The sequence below is a fragment of the Pteropus medius genome, unplaced genomic scaffold (genome assembly GCF_902729225.1).
Source record: "Pteropus medius unplaced genomic scaffold, Ma_sr-lr_union100, whole genome shotgun sequence".
NCBI lineage: Eukaryota > Metazoa > Chordata > Mammalia > Chiroptera > Pteropodidae > Pteropus > Pteropus medius.
This window is the reverse complement of record NW_024349799.1, coordinates 834,000-851,761: the sequence shown is the minus strand read 5'-3', so window position 1 is coordinate 851,761 and position 17,762 is coordinate 834,000. Positions and strand designations below refer to the sequence as shown.

The 17,762-nt window shown below is 31.3% G+C and overlaps 1 protein-coding gene and 1 pseudogene across 7 annotated transcripts in view; one reads left to right on the top strand and one right to left on the bottom strand.

The window, feature by feature from the left end:
- Positions 1-17,762, top strand: part of RALGAPA1 (Ral GTPase activating protein catalytic subunit alpha 1) — a 211,538-nt gene that overhangs the window by 44,558 nt on the left and 149,218 nt on the right. For all 7 annotated transcript variants that reach the window (XR_005657968.1, XM_039885675.1, XM_039885669.1 and 4 more), the window contains exons 11-12: positions 11,747-11,944; positions 14,139-14,273. Coding sequence is in view for 6 of the 7 variants with exons in the window: in XM_039885675.1 (XP_039741609.1) it covers positions 11,747-11,944; positions 14,139-14,273 (333 nt within the window). In the remaining variant the exon portion in view is untranslated. The remainder of the gene's footprint in view (positions 1-11,746; positions 11,945-14,138; positions 14,274-17,762) is intronic.
- On the bottom strand, positions 14,671-14,789 carry LOC120621282 (uncharacterized; annotated as a pseudogene).

The window sequence follows — 17,762 nt, the reverse complement described above, 5'->3', positions numbered from 1 at the left end:
CTTTATCCTCCCTTCAGAGGCTTAGTTTTGTCCTCTAAGACAGCGGTCCCCAACTTTTTTGGCACCAGGGACCGGTGCTCCTGTGAGAATCAAATGCCTGATGATCTGAGACAGAGCTGAGGCAGTGGTGTTAGCTTCGGGGAGCAGCTGCAAATATAGATGAAGCTTCGCTCACTCACCTCCAGCTTTGCAGCCTGGTTTCTAATAGGCCACGGACCAGTACCAGTCTGTGGCCCAGGGGTTGGGGAACCCCTACTCTAAGACATTCTGAAATTAAAGTTGTTTAAGGCTGATGTTATTTAGAGAATAAAATAAAGGAAAGAGAAATAGAAAGAATAAAAGCTATTTCACATAAAGGTACCTAGGAATTTCTAAGTGTACATTCTCAATTACATAGAAATTTTGTGGAAAATAAACCTTATGAAAATGAATCATTTGCTTTAATAGCAAAGCTACTTAACTTTTGCAAATAAACATCATTGAGTTTTGTAGCTGAAGGAGATCATTCAAGTCTCAAATCTCACAGCAAGTGGGAGATCTGGGACTAAAAATCCCAGGTCTCAGTTCCTTTGTCAATGCATTATATTCTATGCCACACTGCCTTCATATACCAGGATGCTCTCTAGGCACAGCAGATCTTCATCATCTCCTACATGTGTTTATTGATATGTAAAACAAAGCATGAGGCAGCTTTGTCAACCTAAGTTAATCAAACTTGTAACATTTTGTCCAGCTTTGCCAGTGATTCTAGTTGCCATGGTTAAGGTTTGTGTTGATAGAATATATGACAAATGGGAAGGGGAAGATATTTGACAAATAGTTTGGAATATTTTGCTTGTGAGAAAGTTTAAAGCTTATAGGACTATTCAGGTTTTCTGGTTCTTGAGTCAGTTTGAATAACTTTATTTTTCTAGGAATTTGTTCATTGCATTTGTTTTTAGATTTGACCTAAAGTTTATTATCCTCTTATAATCTTTTTAATCTCTGAAGCATTTATATTTATATCACCCCTTTTCATTCCCATTAGTATTTGTCCCTTGTTTTCTTTTTTCCTGATGATTCATGACAGAGATTTGTCAATTTTATTAGGCTTTTTAAACAATGAACTTTTGCCTTTGTTGATCCTCTCTGTTTTATGCTTGTTTTTCTCTTATATTAATTTTTGCTCCTTGTTATTTCCTCTTTCCACTTTGTTTTTATTTGGTGGTTCTTTTCCTAGCTAATTAATTTTAGACTCACATTTTTCTCATATAAGCATTTTTGAGGTTGTTAATTTACCTCTTAATACTTTTTAAGCTATATTCTATAGATTGTGATGTATGGCATTTTTATTCACTTCTAAATATTTTCTGATGTTCATGTTAATATCTTTGACCTGTGAGTCATTTATGTGTATCTTCCAAACATTTTAGATTTTTCTAGTTTTCTTTTTTCTTACAAATTTCTAATGTAATTCTTTAATAATATAGAATATAGTCTGTATTATGCTAATGATTTAAAATTTATCAAGATCTATAGCTCAATACATAATTCTCACAGATGTCTTTTATGCTTGAAAAGAATGTATTCTCTTGAGTTCATCGATCATTAAAGTCTCGTATCAAGCTTATTATTGTGTTTGTCAACTTTTCTATATCCTTACTTAAGATGTTTGGTCGGTTTGACCTCACAGTTATGGAGAGGAGTATGTTAAAGTCTTATATTCTGATGGTGACTTGTATATTTTTCTTTATAGTTCCATAGATTTTTCTTTGAATATTTTGAAGCAATGTAATTACATAAAAGTTTGTAATTTTATATATCTTGGTGAATTAAATCTTTTATTTTATGGCCTTTTTTGTCTGTAGAAATTCTTTTAGCTCGATGTCTATTTTATCTACTATTAATACATATATATTACTACTTTTTATTAGAATTAGCCTCATGAATCTTTTTAAAAAAATCTTTGTATTTTCAGAACTTTTTATGTAGTTAGATTTTATATGTCTCTTGTAAATATGGTTGGATTTTAACTGGAATATTTATATTTATTTTAATTACTGATACGTTTCGATTTATTGCTACTATCTTATTTTGTTCTTTCTATTTTTTTCCCATGTCTATTTTTTTTTCATTATTCTCTTATTTTTTGCTTTCTTTTTAATTGATGTTCTCCTCCCCATCATTTGGCTTAAAGTTATACTCTGTTCCTTTAGTTATTACTATATAAATTTTAATGTACATACTTTACTTTCTAAGCCTTAAAGTTACTATTTTTTACCCTCTTCCTAATCAACATAAGGATCTTAGAAACTTCTTACTCTAATTTCTCCCTCCAACTTATATTTATTATAATCAAATAATTTAGTTCTATTTCGCATATTTTTTTAACTCCAGTATTCATTATACATTCGATATTGATTTACATTTAGTCACATATTTATCACTTTTCTTTGGTTATGATTTCTTCCCTTTCAGATCTTCTATTTAGAATCACTTTACTGTACCATAAAGTTCATCATTGAGAATTTACTTTAGTGGATGTCTGTTGATATCAAACATTTAATGTTTTGCCTAGGTGAAATGCCTTTAATTTCCCATTTTCTTGAAAGATTTTTTCCCATTTGACATAGAATTCTGGATTGATAATTATTTTCACCCAGCATATTTCAGATACTTGGATGTTTTCCCATTGTTTTTGTTTTACATTGTTGCTGTCAAGATGTCAACCCAGTAGTTGTATTCTTTTTAGTCATAGGTCAACCATCTTTTCTCTGGCTCTTTTTAATATCTTTTTTAGTATTTGGCATTTTGCATTTTACTGTGGTGTGTCCAGGTGTAGACACACTGCATATCATCAGTGTGATGCTGATTAGAAATATTTATTCTTCCTTTGGGGATATATTGTGCATATTGCATTTGTGGATTAATGTATTTTGACAGTTCTGGAAATTTTTCAGCCATTATCTCTTAAATATTTTATTTAATATTTATGATATTTATTATTTATTTAAATATCTCTTTAAATATTACCTTTGTCCCATTTTTTTTTTCTTGCCTTTTCTAGAACTCTGACAAGATGTATATTGGACCTTCTCACATTATGCATATCTCTTAACCTCTCATTCATATTTTCCATCTCATTGTCTCTCTGTGCTATATTCTGGATAATTTTTTTTAAATTACAACTCTTTCTAGAAGTCGGCCATTCAGTTTGGTCAATTTTATTGTCTCTTCTTTACTTACATTTTATGTTTTAATACTAAACATACTTATTTTATATTGATTGATCATTTTAATATTCCAGAGATCTTTATAGGTCTGATTCTGCCATATTTTGTTTCTATATGCTCTTTCTCGTGGTGCTGTATTTTCTTGTGTTTCTTGGCAGTATTTTTTAATTTTAGAAGTTCAGAAATTTGATTCTGAAATTTTGCTTCTTATGACTTTATTTCTTAATTTTGTTTGTTAAAGGTTAATTTCTCCAGAGAGGAGTTGCATTTGCTTCTTTTAAATGCAAAGAAACACTACCAAACCTCACATTTAACTCAGTTCTTGATTTGAGGTTCAAATGAGCTAGGTGATATGAACACACAGAATAAACTTGTAGTAAGACTAGATTTTGATTATGGTGTCTCTGGGGAGATTTTTCTTGTTAACTACTCTGCATCTCAGTATGGACAAATTTCTTTGTATACTTTTAATGGGATGGATTAATTTCTAATTCAGCATCACACTGATGATATATTGTCTGTTGGAATCCAAACTTTGTTTAGAGGTTTCCTTTTCTTCCTACCTTGCCCCAGTAGGTCCATGAAAACCAAGGTAATTGATTCTGTTCAAAGTGAAAGTGAGCTTTGTTGCTCCCCCTAAAATCTCTCTGAGCTTGGATTTCATGAAGGTTTTTATTTTTGAATATTTTTTCTCCTTTTTTTGCTATGACGCATTTAAGAAGATTTAAGTTTTTTTTTTAATCTATCATTTTTGTTTTTTCGGTGGGAAGGTTAGTCAGTTTATCTAGTTCACCCTACTCTTGGAAACAGAATTTCCCTCATTGAGTTTTTAATCATGCTCTTTATATTTTAATTTCTGAAAATTGCATTTAATGTTTTATGTCTATTTATTTTTGCAATAGCTTATTTATATTTAAGTTTTTCTTTTTTTCATTCTTAATTAAAACAAAATATTTTATGTGCCTTATTCCAATAATTCCAGTAACTTAAGTCTAATTTGCGATTTTGGCCTTGTTCTTTGTTGTTTCTGTTTATTCATCTTTGTTTTGTTTTGTTGTGTTTTTGTGTTATGGGCTAACTTTCTTTGGAATTTGGGGAGAATTACTTTGAAACCTGAATTGAAGGACATGTACCTCCAGAGAGGATTTACGCTTACTCCTATCAGATATTCAGGGGTCCTGTCAGCCGAGGTTTACCTTAAGTTATAATTCTCAGCTTATGATTTTTCCCACTCTGCAGCACTCAAAGTATGTGATGGCCAGCCTGAGAATATGAATTTTCAAGGAAGACTGTTCTTCCTTTATATTTCCCTACCCCAAATCAATAGACAGTTTTTCTCACTGACTCTTTGGTGGAGTTCTTTCTTTTCCCCTCCTAGCTCACCTTTGCATTGAGGTTGTAGCCTTCATTACTGTCAGCTATATGTGTAGGACTCTGATCTGTCTTTCCCTTCTGTACAGGTGATCATTTAAACCAAAGTTTTCTAGGCTGTCTGTTCAAGGCAGCAACCAGCAGTTTCATAACTCACTTGTCTCTCTGGATTAATACTCATATTTTGTTCTAGATGCAGAATATCCTTACAAGTTGAGTCATTTAATTGAACAGTATTATTGTATCTTTTATGTGACAAATTTTAGGTGGGAACTGAAGTGTTCTGAGATATTGTTTTTATTCTAACAATTATTTTTTAGAAGTGATTTTTAAGGCAAAATTGTAGCAAAAATAAATTTGAGAATGGTGACTCCAGTGAACCATTCATGTTTTGAAAAGTAATTAGTTTTTAGAAGATAGTAGGAAAGCTATTTTTACTTTTTTAATACTGACGATAAATTAGAATCTGAAATAGTTTTTTTCCTTTTTGTGAAAGCTCATGTTCTACAGTGTAGTATAGATGAAAATATTCTATTAATTATCAGGTACATATACATTTAATAATTCTGCCCTTAGCAATCTCAGCTAGAGCACAAGCCCTTCTATAGCTAAATAAATTTAGTAAAAATGTCTTTTTTATTCCCATCCCCTTACTACCTCCCCTTTGGTAACCATTAGCTTGTTCTTTATATCTGTTGGTTGGTTTCTGTTTTGTTTTGTTTTGTTTGTTTGTTTGTTTGTTTAATATTCCACATATAAGTGAGATCATACAGTATTTGTCTTTCTCTGTCTGACTTATTTCACTCAGCATAATACCCTCTAGTCCATCCATGTTGTCACAAATGGCAAAATTTTATTCTTTTTTATTGTTGGATAATATTCCATTGTGTATATATATCATATCTTCTTTATCCATTCATTTATTGGTGGACATCCAGGTGTTTTCTATATCTTGGCTATTACCAATATGCTCCAATGAACATAGGGGTGCATATATCTTTCAAATAGTGTTTTTGTTTTCTTCCAGAAATGGAATAGCCAAATCATATGGCAGCTCTATTTTTAATTTTTATGAGGAATCTCTATACTATTTTTTATAGTGACTGTACTAATTTACAATCCCACTGACAGTGTACGGGGATTCAGCTTTCTCCACATCCTCGCTAGCACTGTTATTTTTTGATTTATTGATGATAGCCATTCCACATTTATTGTGAGGTGATATCTTATTGTGGTTTTAATTTGCATTTCTCTGATCATTAGGCATGTTGAGCTCTTTTCATATATCTGTTGACTATCTCTACATGTACTTGGGAGAAATGTCTGTTATATTCTCTGCCTATTTTTTAAGTGGATTTTTTTTTTTTTGGTGTTGTATGAGTTCTTTATATATTTTGGATTTTAACCCTTTGTCGGATGTATTATTTGCAGATATCATCTCCCATTCAGTAGGTTATCTTTTCATTTTGTTTATTGTTTCCTTTGCTGTGCAAAAACTTTTTAGTTTTATATAGTCTCATCTGTTTATTTTCTCAATTTTGTTTCCCTTGCTCGGAGATATATCCAAGAGGATATTACTAATGGTGATGTCAAAAAGAGTTTATTGCCTAAGTTTTCTTCTAGGAGTTTTATGGTTTTAGGTCTAACATTTAAGTCTTTATTTTTAGTTTATTTTTGTATATGATTTGATAAAATGGTCCAATTTCATTCTTTTTTTTTTGCATATATCTGTCCAGTTTTGCCAACACCACTAATTTAAAGAGAGTGTCTTTACCCCATTATGTATCCTTGCCTCTTTTGTTGTAGATTAATTGGCCTCATAAGTGAGGATTTATTTCTGAGCTCTCCATTCTGTTCCATTAGTCTGTATATTTGTCTTTATGCCAGTACTGTACTGTTTTGATTATAGTAGCTCTGCAGTGTAGTTTGATATCAGGGAGCATGGTACCTTCTACTTTATTTTTTCTTAACATTTCTTTGGTTATTTGGGATCTTTTGTGGTTCCATATGAATTTTAGGATTAGTTGTTTGAGTTCTCAGAAGAATGCCATTGATATTTTAATAGGGATTACATTAAATCTGTATATTAATTTAGGTAGTAAGGACATTTTAATAATATCAATTCTTCCAGTCCACATGCAGGATATATCCTTCCACTTATTTGTATCTTGTTCAGTTTCTTTTTACAATATCTTACAGTTTTCAGAGTGTAGGTCTTTTACCTCTTTGATTAAATTTATTCCTAAGTATTTTATCTTTTTTGATGTAACTGTGAATGAAGTTGTTTTCTTAATTTCTTCTGATTATTTGTTATTGGTATATAGAAATGCAACAGATTTCTGCATATTGATTCTGTATCCTGCAACTTTGCTGAAGTCATTTATTAGTTCTAACAGTTTTTTGGTGGAGTCTTCTGCAAATAATGAGAGTTTTACTTCTTCCTTTCCATTTTAGATGCCTTTTATTTCTTTGTCTTGTCTGATTGCTGTGACTAGGACTTGCAATACTATGTTGAGTAGAAATGGTTATAGTAGGCATCCTTGTCTTGTTCCTCATCTTAGAGGAAATGCTTTCAGCTTTTCAACATTGAGTATGATGTTAGCTGTGAGTTTGTCATATGTTGCCTTTATTATATTGAGATATGTTCCTTCTGTACCCATTGTGTTGAGATTTTTTATCATAAAAGGATGTTGAATTTTGTTAAATGCTTTTATTGCATCTAATAAGACGAATATGTGGTTTTTATCTTTTATTTTGTTACTATGATGTATTGCATTAATTGATGTACAGATCTTGAACCATCCTTGAGATGAATCCCACTTACTCATGGGGTATTATTCTTTTAATGTATTGTTGAATCTGGTTTGCTGATATTTTTAATTCATAATCCTTACATCTATTTTCAAGGATATTGGGCCTGTGTTTTGTTTGTTTGTTTGTTTTTATAGTGACTTTATCTGATTTTGATATTAGGGAAATGCGTACTTTGGAAAATAAGTTTGGAAACTTTTGTTCCTCTTCAGTTTTTCGAAATAGTTTAAGAAGTCTAAGTATAAATTCTTTGAATGTTTGGCAGAATTCACTTGTCAAGCCATCTGCTTCTGGACTTTCATTTGTTGGGAGTTTTTTGATTACTTCAATTTCATTGCTACTAATTGATCTATTTAGATTTTGTATTTCTTTCTACTTCGATCTTGGAAGGTTCTGTACTTCTAGAAATTTATCTTTTTCTTTTAGATTGTTGAATATGTTGGCATATAATTGTTTATAGTATTCTTTAGTAATTCTTTTTTCTGTGGTATCAGTTTTAACTTCTCTTTCAATTATGATTTTATTTATTTGGGCTTTCTATTTCTTGATGAATTTGGCTAAAGGATTGTCTGTTTTATTTATGTTTTCAAACAACTAGCTCTTAGTTATATTGATCTATTTCGCTCTTTTTTTAAAATTTCTATTTTGTTTATTTCCACTCTGATCTTAACTACTTCCTCCCTTTTGTTTACTTTGGGTTTTGTTTGTTCTTTTTCTAGCTCCTTTAGTAGTAGAGTTAGATTGTTTATTTGGGACTTTTCTTATTTCTTAAGGTAGGCCTGTATAGCTATGAACTTCCCTCTTACAGCTGCTTTTGCTGTACCCCTTAAATTTTGTAAAGTTGTGTACCTGTTTTCATCTCTTCAAGATAATTTTTTATTTCTTGTTTGATTTCCTTTTTGATCCAATGGTCATTTAGTAACATGTTGTTTAGTCTCCACATATTTATGGGTTTTTTTTCCTTCCTGTAGTTGATTGCTAGTTTCATCCCATTGTTTGTGGTCAGAAAAGATATATGATGTGATTTCATTCTTCTTGAATTTATTGAGGCTTGTTTTATGGCCTAATATGTGATTAATCCTGGAGAATGTTCCATGTGTACTTGAAAAAAGGTGTGTATTCTGCACGTTTTGGATGAAATGTTCTTAAATGTGTGGTAAGTCAATCTTATAACGTTTTAAATCATTATTATTAATTTTCTGTCTGGATAATCTATCTTTTAATGTGAGAGGGATATTAAAATCCTCTAGTATTGTACTATTGTGGGTTTCTCCCTTGTGTCCATTAATTGCTTTATATATTTAGGTGCTCCTTTGTTGGGTGCGTAGATGTTTATGATTGTTATATCTGCTTGGATTGACCCCTTTATGTAATGTCTTTCTTTGTCTTTTTTAAAACTTTTTGTTTTAAAGTGTATTTTGTCTGATATAAGTAATGTGTTCCAGCTTTCTTTTCATTTCTGTTTACATGGAATATCTTTTTCCATCCCTTCACTTTTAGTCATGTACCTTTCAATTTGAAGTGAGTCTCTTCAAAGCAGCATATTAGAGGGGTCATGTTTTTTAATCCATTCAGTGACTCTGTCTTTTTATCGGAGCATTTAATCCATTTACATTTAAAGTAATTATTAATAAACATGTATTTATTGCCATTTTGTTAATTGTTTTTAGGTTGTTTTTGTAATTGTGCTCTGTTCCTTTCTTCTATCTCTTCTCCTTGTTGTTTGCTGTTTTTCTTTAGTGTTTTGTTAAGATTCTTTTCTCTTTGTTTTTTGTATATCTTTTTTTAGGTTTTTGGTTCATGGTTACTATCAGGTTTATGTATATCATTCTTTATAGCAGTCTGTTGTAAGCTGATAATTTTTCTTCTCCCAAAAGCCACTTTAAGGCAGTAGATTACACAGTGTAAGTTCTTAGAAGTTTCCAGGACCTTTTTAGGTTCATGAGGTGAAAACTATATTCATTACAATACTAAGATTTTATTTAACTTTTTCATTCTCATTCTTTCGCAAGTGTACGGTGAAGTTTACCAGAGGATACCTGATACATGATATTGTATCTGATTGAATACAGAAGCAGGCAAATGGGAGAATCCAACTGTCTTAATTCTATTAAGATAAATATTAAAGAGATTTGCAAAAATGTAAAACAGTACTGCTCTTATTTTGGACAATGCATTAGTTGTGTTAACATATAATACGTTAGAGATTCTGAGACCGCAATGCGAACCACTGCTTTAAGGAGACAAAAAATTCATACGTGATTAAATCTTAAAGAATGTGTCCATCCTGATCTTGGTTGGGTTATAATGGATGTATATTAAAAGAATATCAGAGACCGACGTGTTTTGTTAGTGCTTATTCACTGGAGAGCCTTAGCTATTAGTAAATCAGATCCTGTTGTGAAAACCCATTATTAGAAAACCGTACCAGTTATCTTAAACTAATACCATTAAATATTTGATTTTTCTCTCCTGTTTTTTTGATTCCTCCTTTATGTATTTTTTTTGGTTATTATGTAGTTTCATGTTCGTAGAACTGTAAAACTGGAGATGACATCATCTACAAAGAGAAAATTTGCTGATCATATGGATTTGTATATTTCTGCCTCTGGTGACAGTTTCCTCTATTATGAATTAATAATTGATATCTGATAATGAGTGGTACTTCTTCATAGAGGGATAAGGTGCCAATATGTGGATTTGAATGTTCTGGTTTCTGTGACAATTATTTCTCATTGTAAATTTTTAAATTGGCATACCGATGTACACATCCATGTTTTAGCCATGGTTAATATCAATCTTTACTCAAGATCCATATTTAGTTGTTGACAAATCAAATTTTGGGGCCCATAAGGATAAAAGTTATATACACTCTGGTCTTTATTAAGCCACTTAGGATATAGTATGACAATTATACAATAATAAATATCTTAGCTTTGGAGATTATCAATATTTTAAAATTTTTACTATTTTAAATATTTTTAAAATTAATATTTATATTTTAGAGCAGTTTCACAGCAATATTGAGCAGAAAATACAGAGTTCCAATGCTAATCTTTGAAAAAGTAAGTTAATTTTTCAGTATCTAAGAATAGAACTTCGTTGAGATTATTTGAGTTTTCTAAAAAAATTTACACTGAACCTATTTAAGAATGGCTGAGCTATTGCTGCTATGATTATAAAATAAATCGTCTAAGAGCAGGCTGTAATGATCAAAATCATGCCATTGACCATTAACCTGGTGGAATATGAGAGTGAGAATATGGGAATGGTGTGTTAGATTGATAAAAGTAACAAGTAATATAGTTTGCCAGGGAATCAATAATAAATAAAAGGAATACTAAACAATATTAAATACCCTATTGATATTACAGAGTAACTTTTCATCATTATTTTGAAAAGCTGATTTTCTTGACTAGTTTCATTCAGATAAAATAAAGTCATTTGACCCCATGATTATTATTAAACACACCTACTAATAACTCTGGAATAGGAAGTGGCAGATTTTAGGTAAATGTCTTGTGATTTTTAGTTGAAATTGATAATGGTTGTAAAAAAATTAAAATCAATTTAATTCTACTTTTATTTGTAAATTAAAAGTACAGTGAACATGTTAACACAAATACAAACATGCATAAGGAAAGGGTGGTGAGATTAAAAGTATTTTACTGTTTTATTTTTGCAGTCTGAATTATATAAAATTTTTGCTATGAAATAGGAGTAAATATTTACTTTTTTAAAAGTTAAGGCAACACAAATAGTACCTACAGAAAGAAAGAAATAAGATATTCTTTTCAATTTGCTAAGTATTTTGCCTTATTATTTATATGATGAAACTTTATTACATGTAAAAATAAATAAGCTGTAACGTATTTTTATATGCTTAGAAAAGCTAAGTTGCCTGTTGCGTGTGATTTTTATTATTTGGAATCAGATTTAATTTTCTTAATTAAAATAAATTTCGATAAAAAGATTTTAATAGTAATCTAAAAAGACAATAATATAAGTTATAAAATGTGATATATTATGAAAGTTGTATTTACACTGAGCTTTTTAGAACCACAGTTATTTTTTGAAACAAGGAATATTTTCATTCCGAGACAGATAGTACTATTGAAACAAATCTTTACTCTTTGCACTTGAAATCATTGTTTATCTGCCAAAAGCATTTCCATCTCAGTGTATTTATAGATTATTTGGAGACAAAAGGCTGTTTCTGACAAAACATTTGTTGACTTTAACTCTTTAAAAATCATTTATATCTCACATTTTTTATTAAGATATGTATGTATTAGTGATTTGTGGCAAAGTAAAAGATATCTAACAGGTATTTCTGTTCTCTTTTTCACTAGGCATTTTTGTTACCGATTTGTGAAGCAGCAGCTATGAGAAAAGTGGTAAAAGTCTATCAAGAATGGATCCAGCAAGAGGAAAAACCTTTGTTCATGCAAGAGCCTGAAGAAATTGTGATCTCTTCTTCAGACTTACCTTGTATTGACAATGTTACAGACCATGATATTTCAATGGAAGAAGGTGAAAAGAGAGAAGAGGTAAAATGATAAGACTACCTATTTTAGTATACGTTTAATAGATTACAGAACTATAATATGTTCACACACACATGCGTGCTTACTAAATGTGCAGGTAAAGATACCTTTCAGTATATTTTACAATTTAGATAATATAAGTTATCTTAGTACCCTATTCCAAAGCTCTTTGATGTCACAACTTTAAAAAATTAGTATTGAGTTTATAGACAGATTCTTTATGTCATCGTCTAGATCAAAATTAGATGCTGTTATAAAAAGTATAATATTTAAAACTGTGGTACTGGATCAAAATGGATGTTGTAGTACTTCTTAGAGTGATCACCAAACTACAATTCCTTCTTGCCTGTCTTGTTCTAGAATTAGGTACCCAGCACAAACTAAAATGTTCTGAATTCTTTCTTGGAAATTTTACACGAGCATCAACTGCAGGAAAAAAAAACATCCTGATCTGCTAAATAAGTTGGTTTGTGATAAGAATGACTAGAGTTTACTCACAGTGGGAAAGAGATAAGAGAAAAAGAGTAAAAGTAATTCCTTTCATTCCTTTCATTCCTGATTCCTTTCATTCCTTAAGCCTAAATAAATTCTCATCCTTTGGTTGTTTAACCGTTGTCATAGGTCAGGTTCTCACCAAAAATCGGAGTCTAATATTGACATGTATCTTACTAAATCCAGATAAGAGCAATTTGATAATGTTTATTCACCTTGACGGTTAATTTAACATCATCAGTGGAATTTATCGGGGTATTAACTTTTGAATGAATAGGCCATATTCAACAGATTCAATAAATCACTATTTATATATGTATGTGTGTGTTGTATATATGTAGAGCATCCTCCTTTATGTCTAAGAAAAGAAAAATGTAACTAATTGAAGGGAATAAAATTAACCATGTAAATTATGAAATAATATTTGCAATTCTGTTTGGTAAACACCAATAAAAATATCCAATTCTTGCATCAAGCTAGAAGATAAACTTGTCAGTCTAAATTATTCATTTTCCCCCAATTTTTTGTTATGAAATTACAGCTCAGTACGGAGCCTTCCCTATTATTTACTATCTTTAAATAAATGATAGATAATATAATCTGTTTTCATACATAATTAAAAAACGAACAATTGAAAGAGGGAAGAAGGCAGAGAGGAAAGGAAGCTACAAATGCAGGATGATGTAGGTGATAATTGGCTGAGAGAAATGGGGAGGTATCTTGTTTCTTTCTTTGGCAAGCAGAGTAGTTGCCATTCACACTGAAATAGGAATTTTAAAAGTTCAGATTTGGTGGTGGTGGCCAGGGTGGGTAGAGGGGTTGGTAGAAATGGAAAGGACATGGTTAATAAACTTACTTTAAACATCTTAAGTTTGAAGTGCCTGTGGGTCATTCAGGAAGACCTATTCAGAAGATTTCTTACCATAGGAGTGTGGAGCTTAAGAGAAAGGTATATGTAGACTAGAGCATGATATATTGTTTTGGTGACTCAGCTGAGTTCAGTACTGCTCCTAATAATGACAGAGTAGTTTGTATTAGACTAAACCACCTGTGTATTGCAATTATAAGCTCTAGAGAAAAATATTAAATAAAAACTATTTGAATGACCAAAAGCAGAAAGGAACTAGAGAGTAACTTAGAAAAAGGGAACAACATTGAGTGAAATTTCTGTTTGTGTGGCTTTTCAACCGACGGAATCCACTAATCTACAAGACTTTCAACAGCTAAACCTCAAGCAGTTGAGGTTTCTTAGTGGTTTGAAGTATCAGTATTATTCTGTCTTTGGATAACAAGAATTTTACTCTTCTTAAGTAGGATAAATAGAAGCTATTTTCTATTTTATTTGAGTTATTTGGATTCTGACATTTACTTTAGAACAGAATTCATCTCTTACAAGGCTGTAAATAATCCCTTTCAGTGTGTAAGTGTGGAGAAGTTTGTACATTAGATACATAGAAAAATGTCTCCATATCTGAAATGATATAATCATGTCTGGTTGGTCCTTATGATGATTTTTTACTGTGTATTTTTGTCAATGAGAACCTTTTTTACAGTGAACATACATTGCTTTTGTAAAAAATAAGACATTTCTGTTTTGAGAAGATGCTTAGCAGTGGGGTGCAGTAATTTGCAGTTTATTAAGCTTACTGATTTGTGATAGCATTCTTAATTAATGATATATTAAAAACTTGGTATTTTGCTTCAGGAAAATGGGACCAGTATTGCTGATCATGTTCGAAATTCCACTTGGGCAAAAAATGGCACCTACCAAGATATTCATAATGCCTCTGAAGAAGCTACAGAACAAAACATACGAGCTGGTACCCAGGCAGTTTTGCAGGTGGATCACTTCTTGGTTATATTTAGAAAATAAAATAATCATTAATATTCTGAATATAGTTCAGTGTCTTGGTGCAGAGTATAATCTTTTAAATGTTATAAGTTTACCACACACATTTATCAGTTATTGTCATATTAATTTTGTTCTTTTTCCTTAACTTTTACTTTATAATTCATTTATTGATAAACATCACAAATTTTTCTAGACATTTAAAAATTTTATATAAATTACGGTGTACTATCATCTACATCGTCCTTTTTGCATTAACCATTATGTTTTTGACACATAGCCATAGTTCATTCATTTTAACTACTTTGTGGTATTGCAATTTATGATTATGTCACAACTTATTTATCTTTATGTTCATAGTTTTTTTGTTTTTGTTTTTTTTATTTTACGCCTACAGCAACTGGTCTTCCTAGGTGGTCTCCCATCCAAGTATTAACAAGGCCCAACCCTGCTTAGCTTCCGAGATCAGACGGGATCAGGCTTGTTCAGGGTGGCATGGCCATTGTTGATGGTTTTTAACTTGTTTCCGATTTCTCACTGTTCCAGATAATTCTACATTGAATATTCTTTTATATAGATTTTTTTGCACATGTAAGAGAACTTCCTCGGATATAAACCTAGTAGTAGAATTACTGGGTTGGAGGTTTTGTACACTATCAGCTTTACTTTATTGTAATTGCCAAATTATTTTCCAACATGGTTATAAAAATTGACATTCTCTCCAGTAGTGTTTGTGAGTTCTCATTTCCTTATATCTTCCTCATTATTTGTGTAGTCAGATTTTAATTTTTATTGCTCCTATATATGTGAAATGTTATCTCATTTTTTTTTTAAGTTTGTTTTCCTGTTTTAATTTGCCTTTCCTTCATCACTACTGAAATTGAGCATCTTTCCTCATCTATGAATTGCCTGTTCATGTGCTTTTTCCACTATTCTGTTGGGTTATTTGTCTTTTTTTCTTATTGCTTTGTAGAAATTCATAATACTCATTTTTAAAATCAGATTATTCTTATCAAGGCCACATGTAACTTCCACATTATTAAATCAAATGGACATTTTTCAATTCTAATTTTACTAGACTTTTCAGGAGCATTTTACAGAGTAAATCATTTCCCTTCCTGTTGAAACCCTTCTTCACTAAGCCTTCAAAATAGCATACCTCCCTGTTTTCCTCTCAAGTTCTCAGATTTTTTTTTAATTGATTTTTCCATATCTCTTGACTTTTTCCTGTTGGAGTACGTAGGACTCAATTCTTGAATATCTTTTCTACTTATTCTTATTCTCATCTCGTCCCGTGGCTTTAAATGTTATCTACATTTTATCTCTAGTCTGAAACAACTTGTCTGAACCCTAAGAGTCCTGAACACAAATATTCTAATGCCAAGTTGGCATCTTCACTTGGATTCTAATAGACATCTCAAACTTCACATGTCTAAAACTTGCTTCTCATCTTGCTCAAAAATAAGCTCTTCCTGCAATTTTTTTCTTTTCATTTAATGGCAGCTCTCTTTTCCATTTGCTCAGGTCACCTTGTTTCCTTTTTTTCTTTTATATCTTACATCTAATTTTACAAAAAATCCTGTTAACCTTCAGAATGTATGCAGACGCTGACAACTATTCAGCACTCACACTACCTATTGTGTCCAAGCCTCCATAGTCTTTCACGCTGACAACTATTCAGCACTCACACTACCTATTGTGTCCAAGCCTCCATAATCTTTCATACTAAACTTCTAATTAGTATTCTTGCTTCTGCTCTTGCCTACCCCTCACCCTGGTAATATTCTCAAAACAGTAGCCAGAGGGATCCTGTAAAATCTAAGTCAGATCATGTCATTTTTCTGCTTAAAAGTTCTGGTAGTTTTCCATTATTAAACATAAAAAGCAAGTCTTTCTAATAGTCTAGAAGGCTTTATTTGTATCATTGCTCCACAGAATGGTCAGTGGACTGACTAGTGCTAGCCCACAACATAATTATAAAGTTGAGAGTAAGAATTTAGAAACTAACTCATTGAGTATCTTGATTCTGATGAAAGGTCCCGGGGTTTGTATTTTGTATGTCTTTTTGCATTTTTCCTATTTTTAATTATATTTTACAATAGGATTGTTCTGCAAAGACTGGGGGAAGAAAGCTGTTCTTTCACCACTGGTGGTGTGAGAAACTCTGCTCCACATGCTCTGTTTCTTAACATATATCCCACTGCTTTTTCCCTTTACTTCATTCTATACTCCTTACTGTTTCTCAAATATGCTAGGCAGGCTTTTACCTCAGGTACTTTAAACTTGCTTTTTCCTTTTGTCCATAATGCTATTCTCTCAGATTGCTACAAAGTTTAATTTTGTCTTTTCCTTTTCAATTCATTTATGTTTATATTCACTCTGTTCCCTCCACCCCCACACTCCCTTTTTTTGCGTATATTGACTAGGTCCCCCAGGACAGTGAGGTGATAGTGAGTATCCATGTCTTGTTCTTGGCTTTTGGCTGTACTTCTCAGGTTCAGTTGCTGTTATCATATTTGTTATAGTTCTTGATAAATGCTCTTTTTCAGATAAAGAAATTTTACCTTTTTTCTTAGTTTGCTAAAGGTTTTTTTTTTTAAGCAAGTGCTGAATGCTTTTTCTGCATACAGTGTATGGTGATCATACTTTTTCATTTTAATCTACTGATGGAGTATATTAATAGACTTTTCTGATGTCAAGGCATCCTTACATTTCTGCAGTAAATACTACTTAGTCATTAAGTAGTATTTTTGCTCAAGTTGAATTGTTACTAATTTTTTCAAGATTTTTGGCTATATGTTCATGAGTGATACTGGTCTTTTTCTTTTCTCAAATAGTCCTTGTCTGTTTTTTGATAATAGGGTTATAGTTTTATAAAAATAAATTGGGTGGTTTTCCTTCCTTTTTGTCTCTGAAATAGCTTGTGTAAGATAGGAATCATCTTTCATGAAGGTTAGGCTAAACTTTGCCTGTAAAGCTATCTGGGCCTGGTGTTCAGATATGGATCAGGGAGACCTTGATTACCAGTTCACTTTCTTTCATGGTATCAATATATACACCTTTTCTAGTTCTTCTTGAGTCGGTTTTGGCAATTTACATTTTGTCTGCAAAAATAATTTATTAAATTTTCAATTAGCATAGAGTTATCCACTGACTCATCATTTTAAAATTCTCTACTGGATAAAGTTATCCACTGAATCATCATTTTAAAATTCTCTACTGGCATCCTTATTTTATTTCTAACGTTTATTTCTCCCTCTCTCTTTTCCTGGTCAGTATTGCTGGACTTAGAGTCAGCTCTTTTCTATTTTAACTATTTTAAAGTTAGTTAGCGAAATATGCTTTTCTCACATGATTTTACAACTGTATTTTGTTATGTAGTTCATCTAGGAGATTTAAATCAGAATTATGGGTGTAGAAGATATAAAAATCTTAGGTTTCCAATAGGTATTATGTTCTCTTCCTCCAAAGTATCCTTGA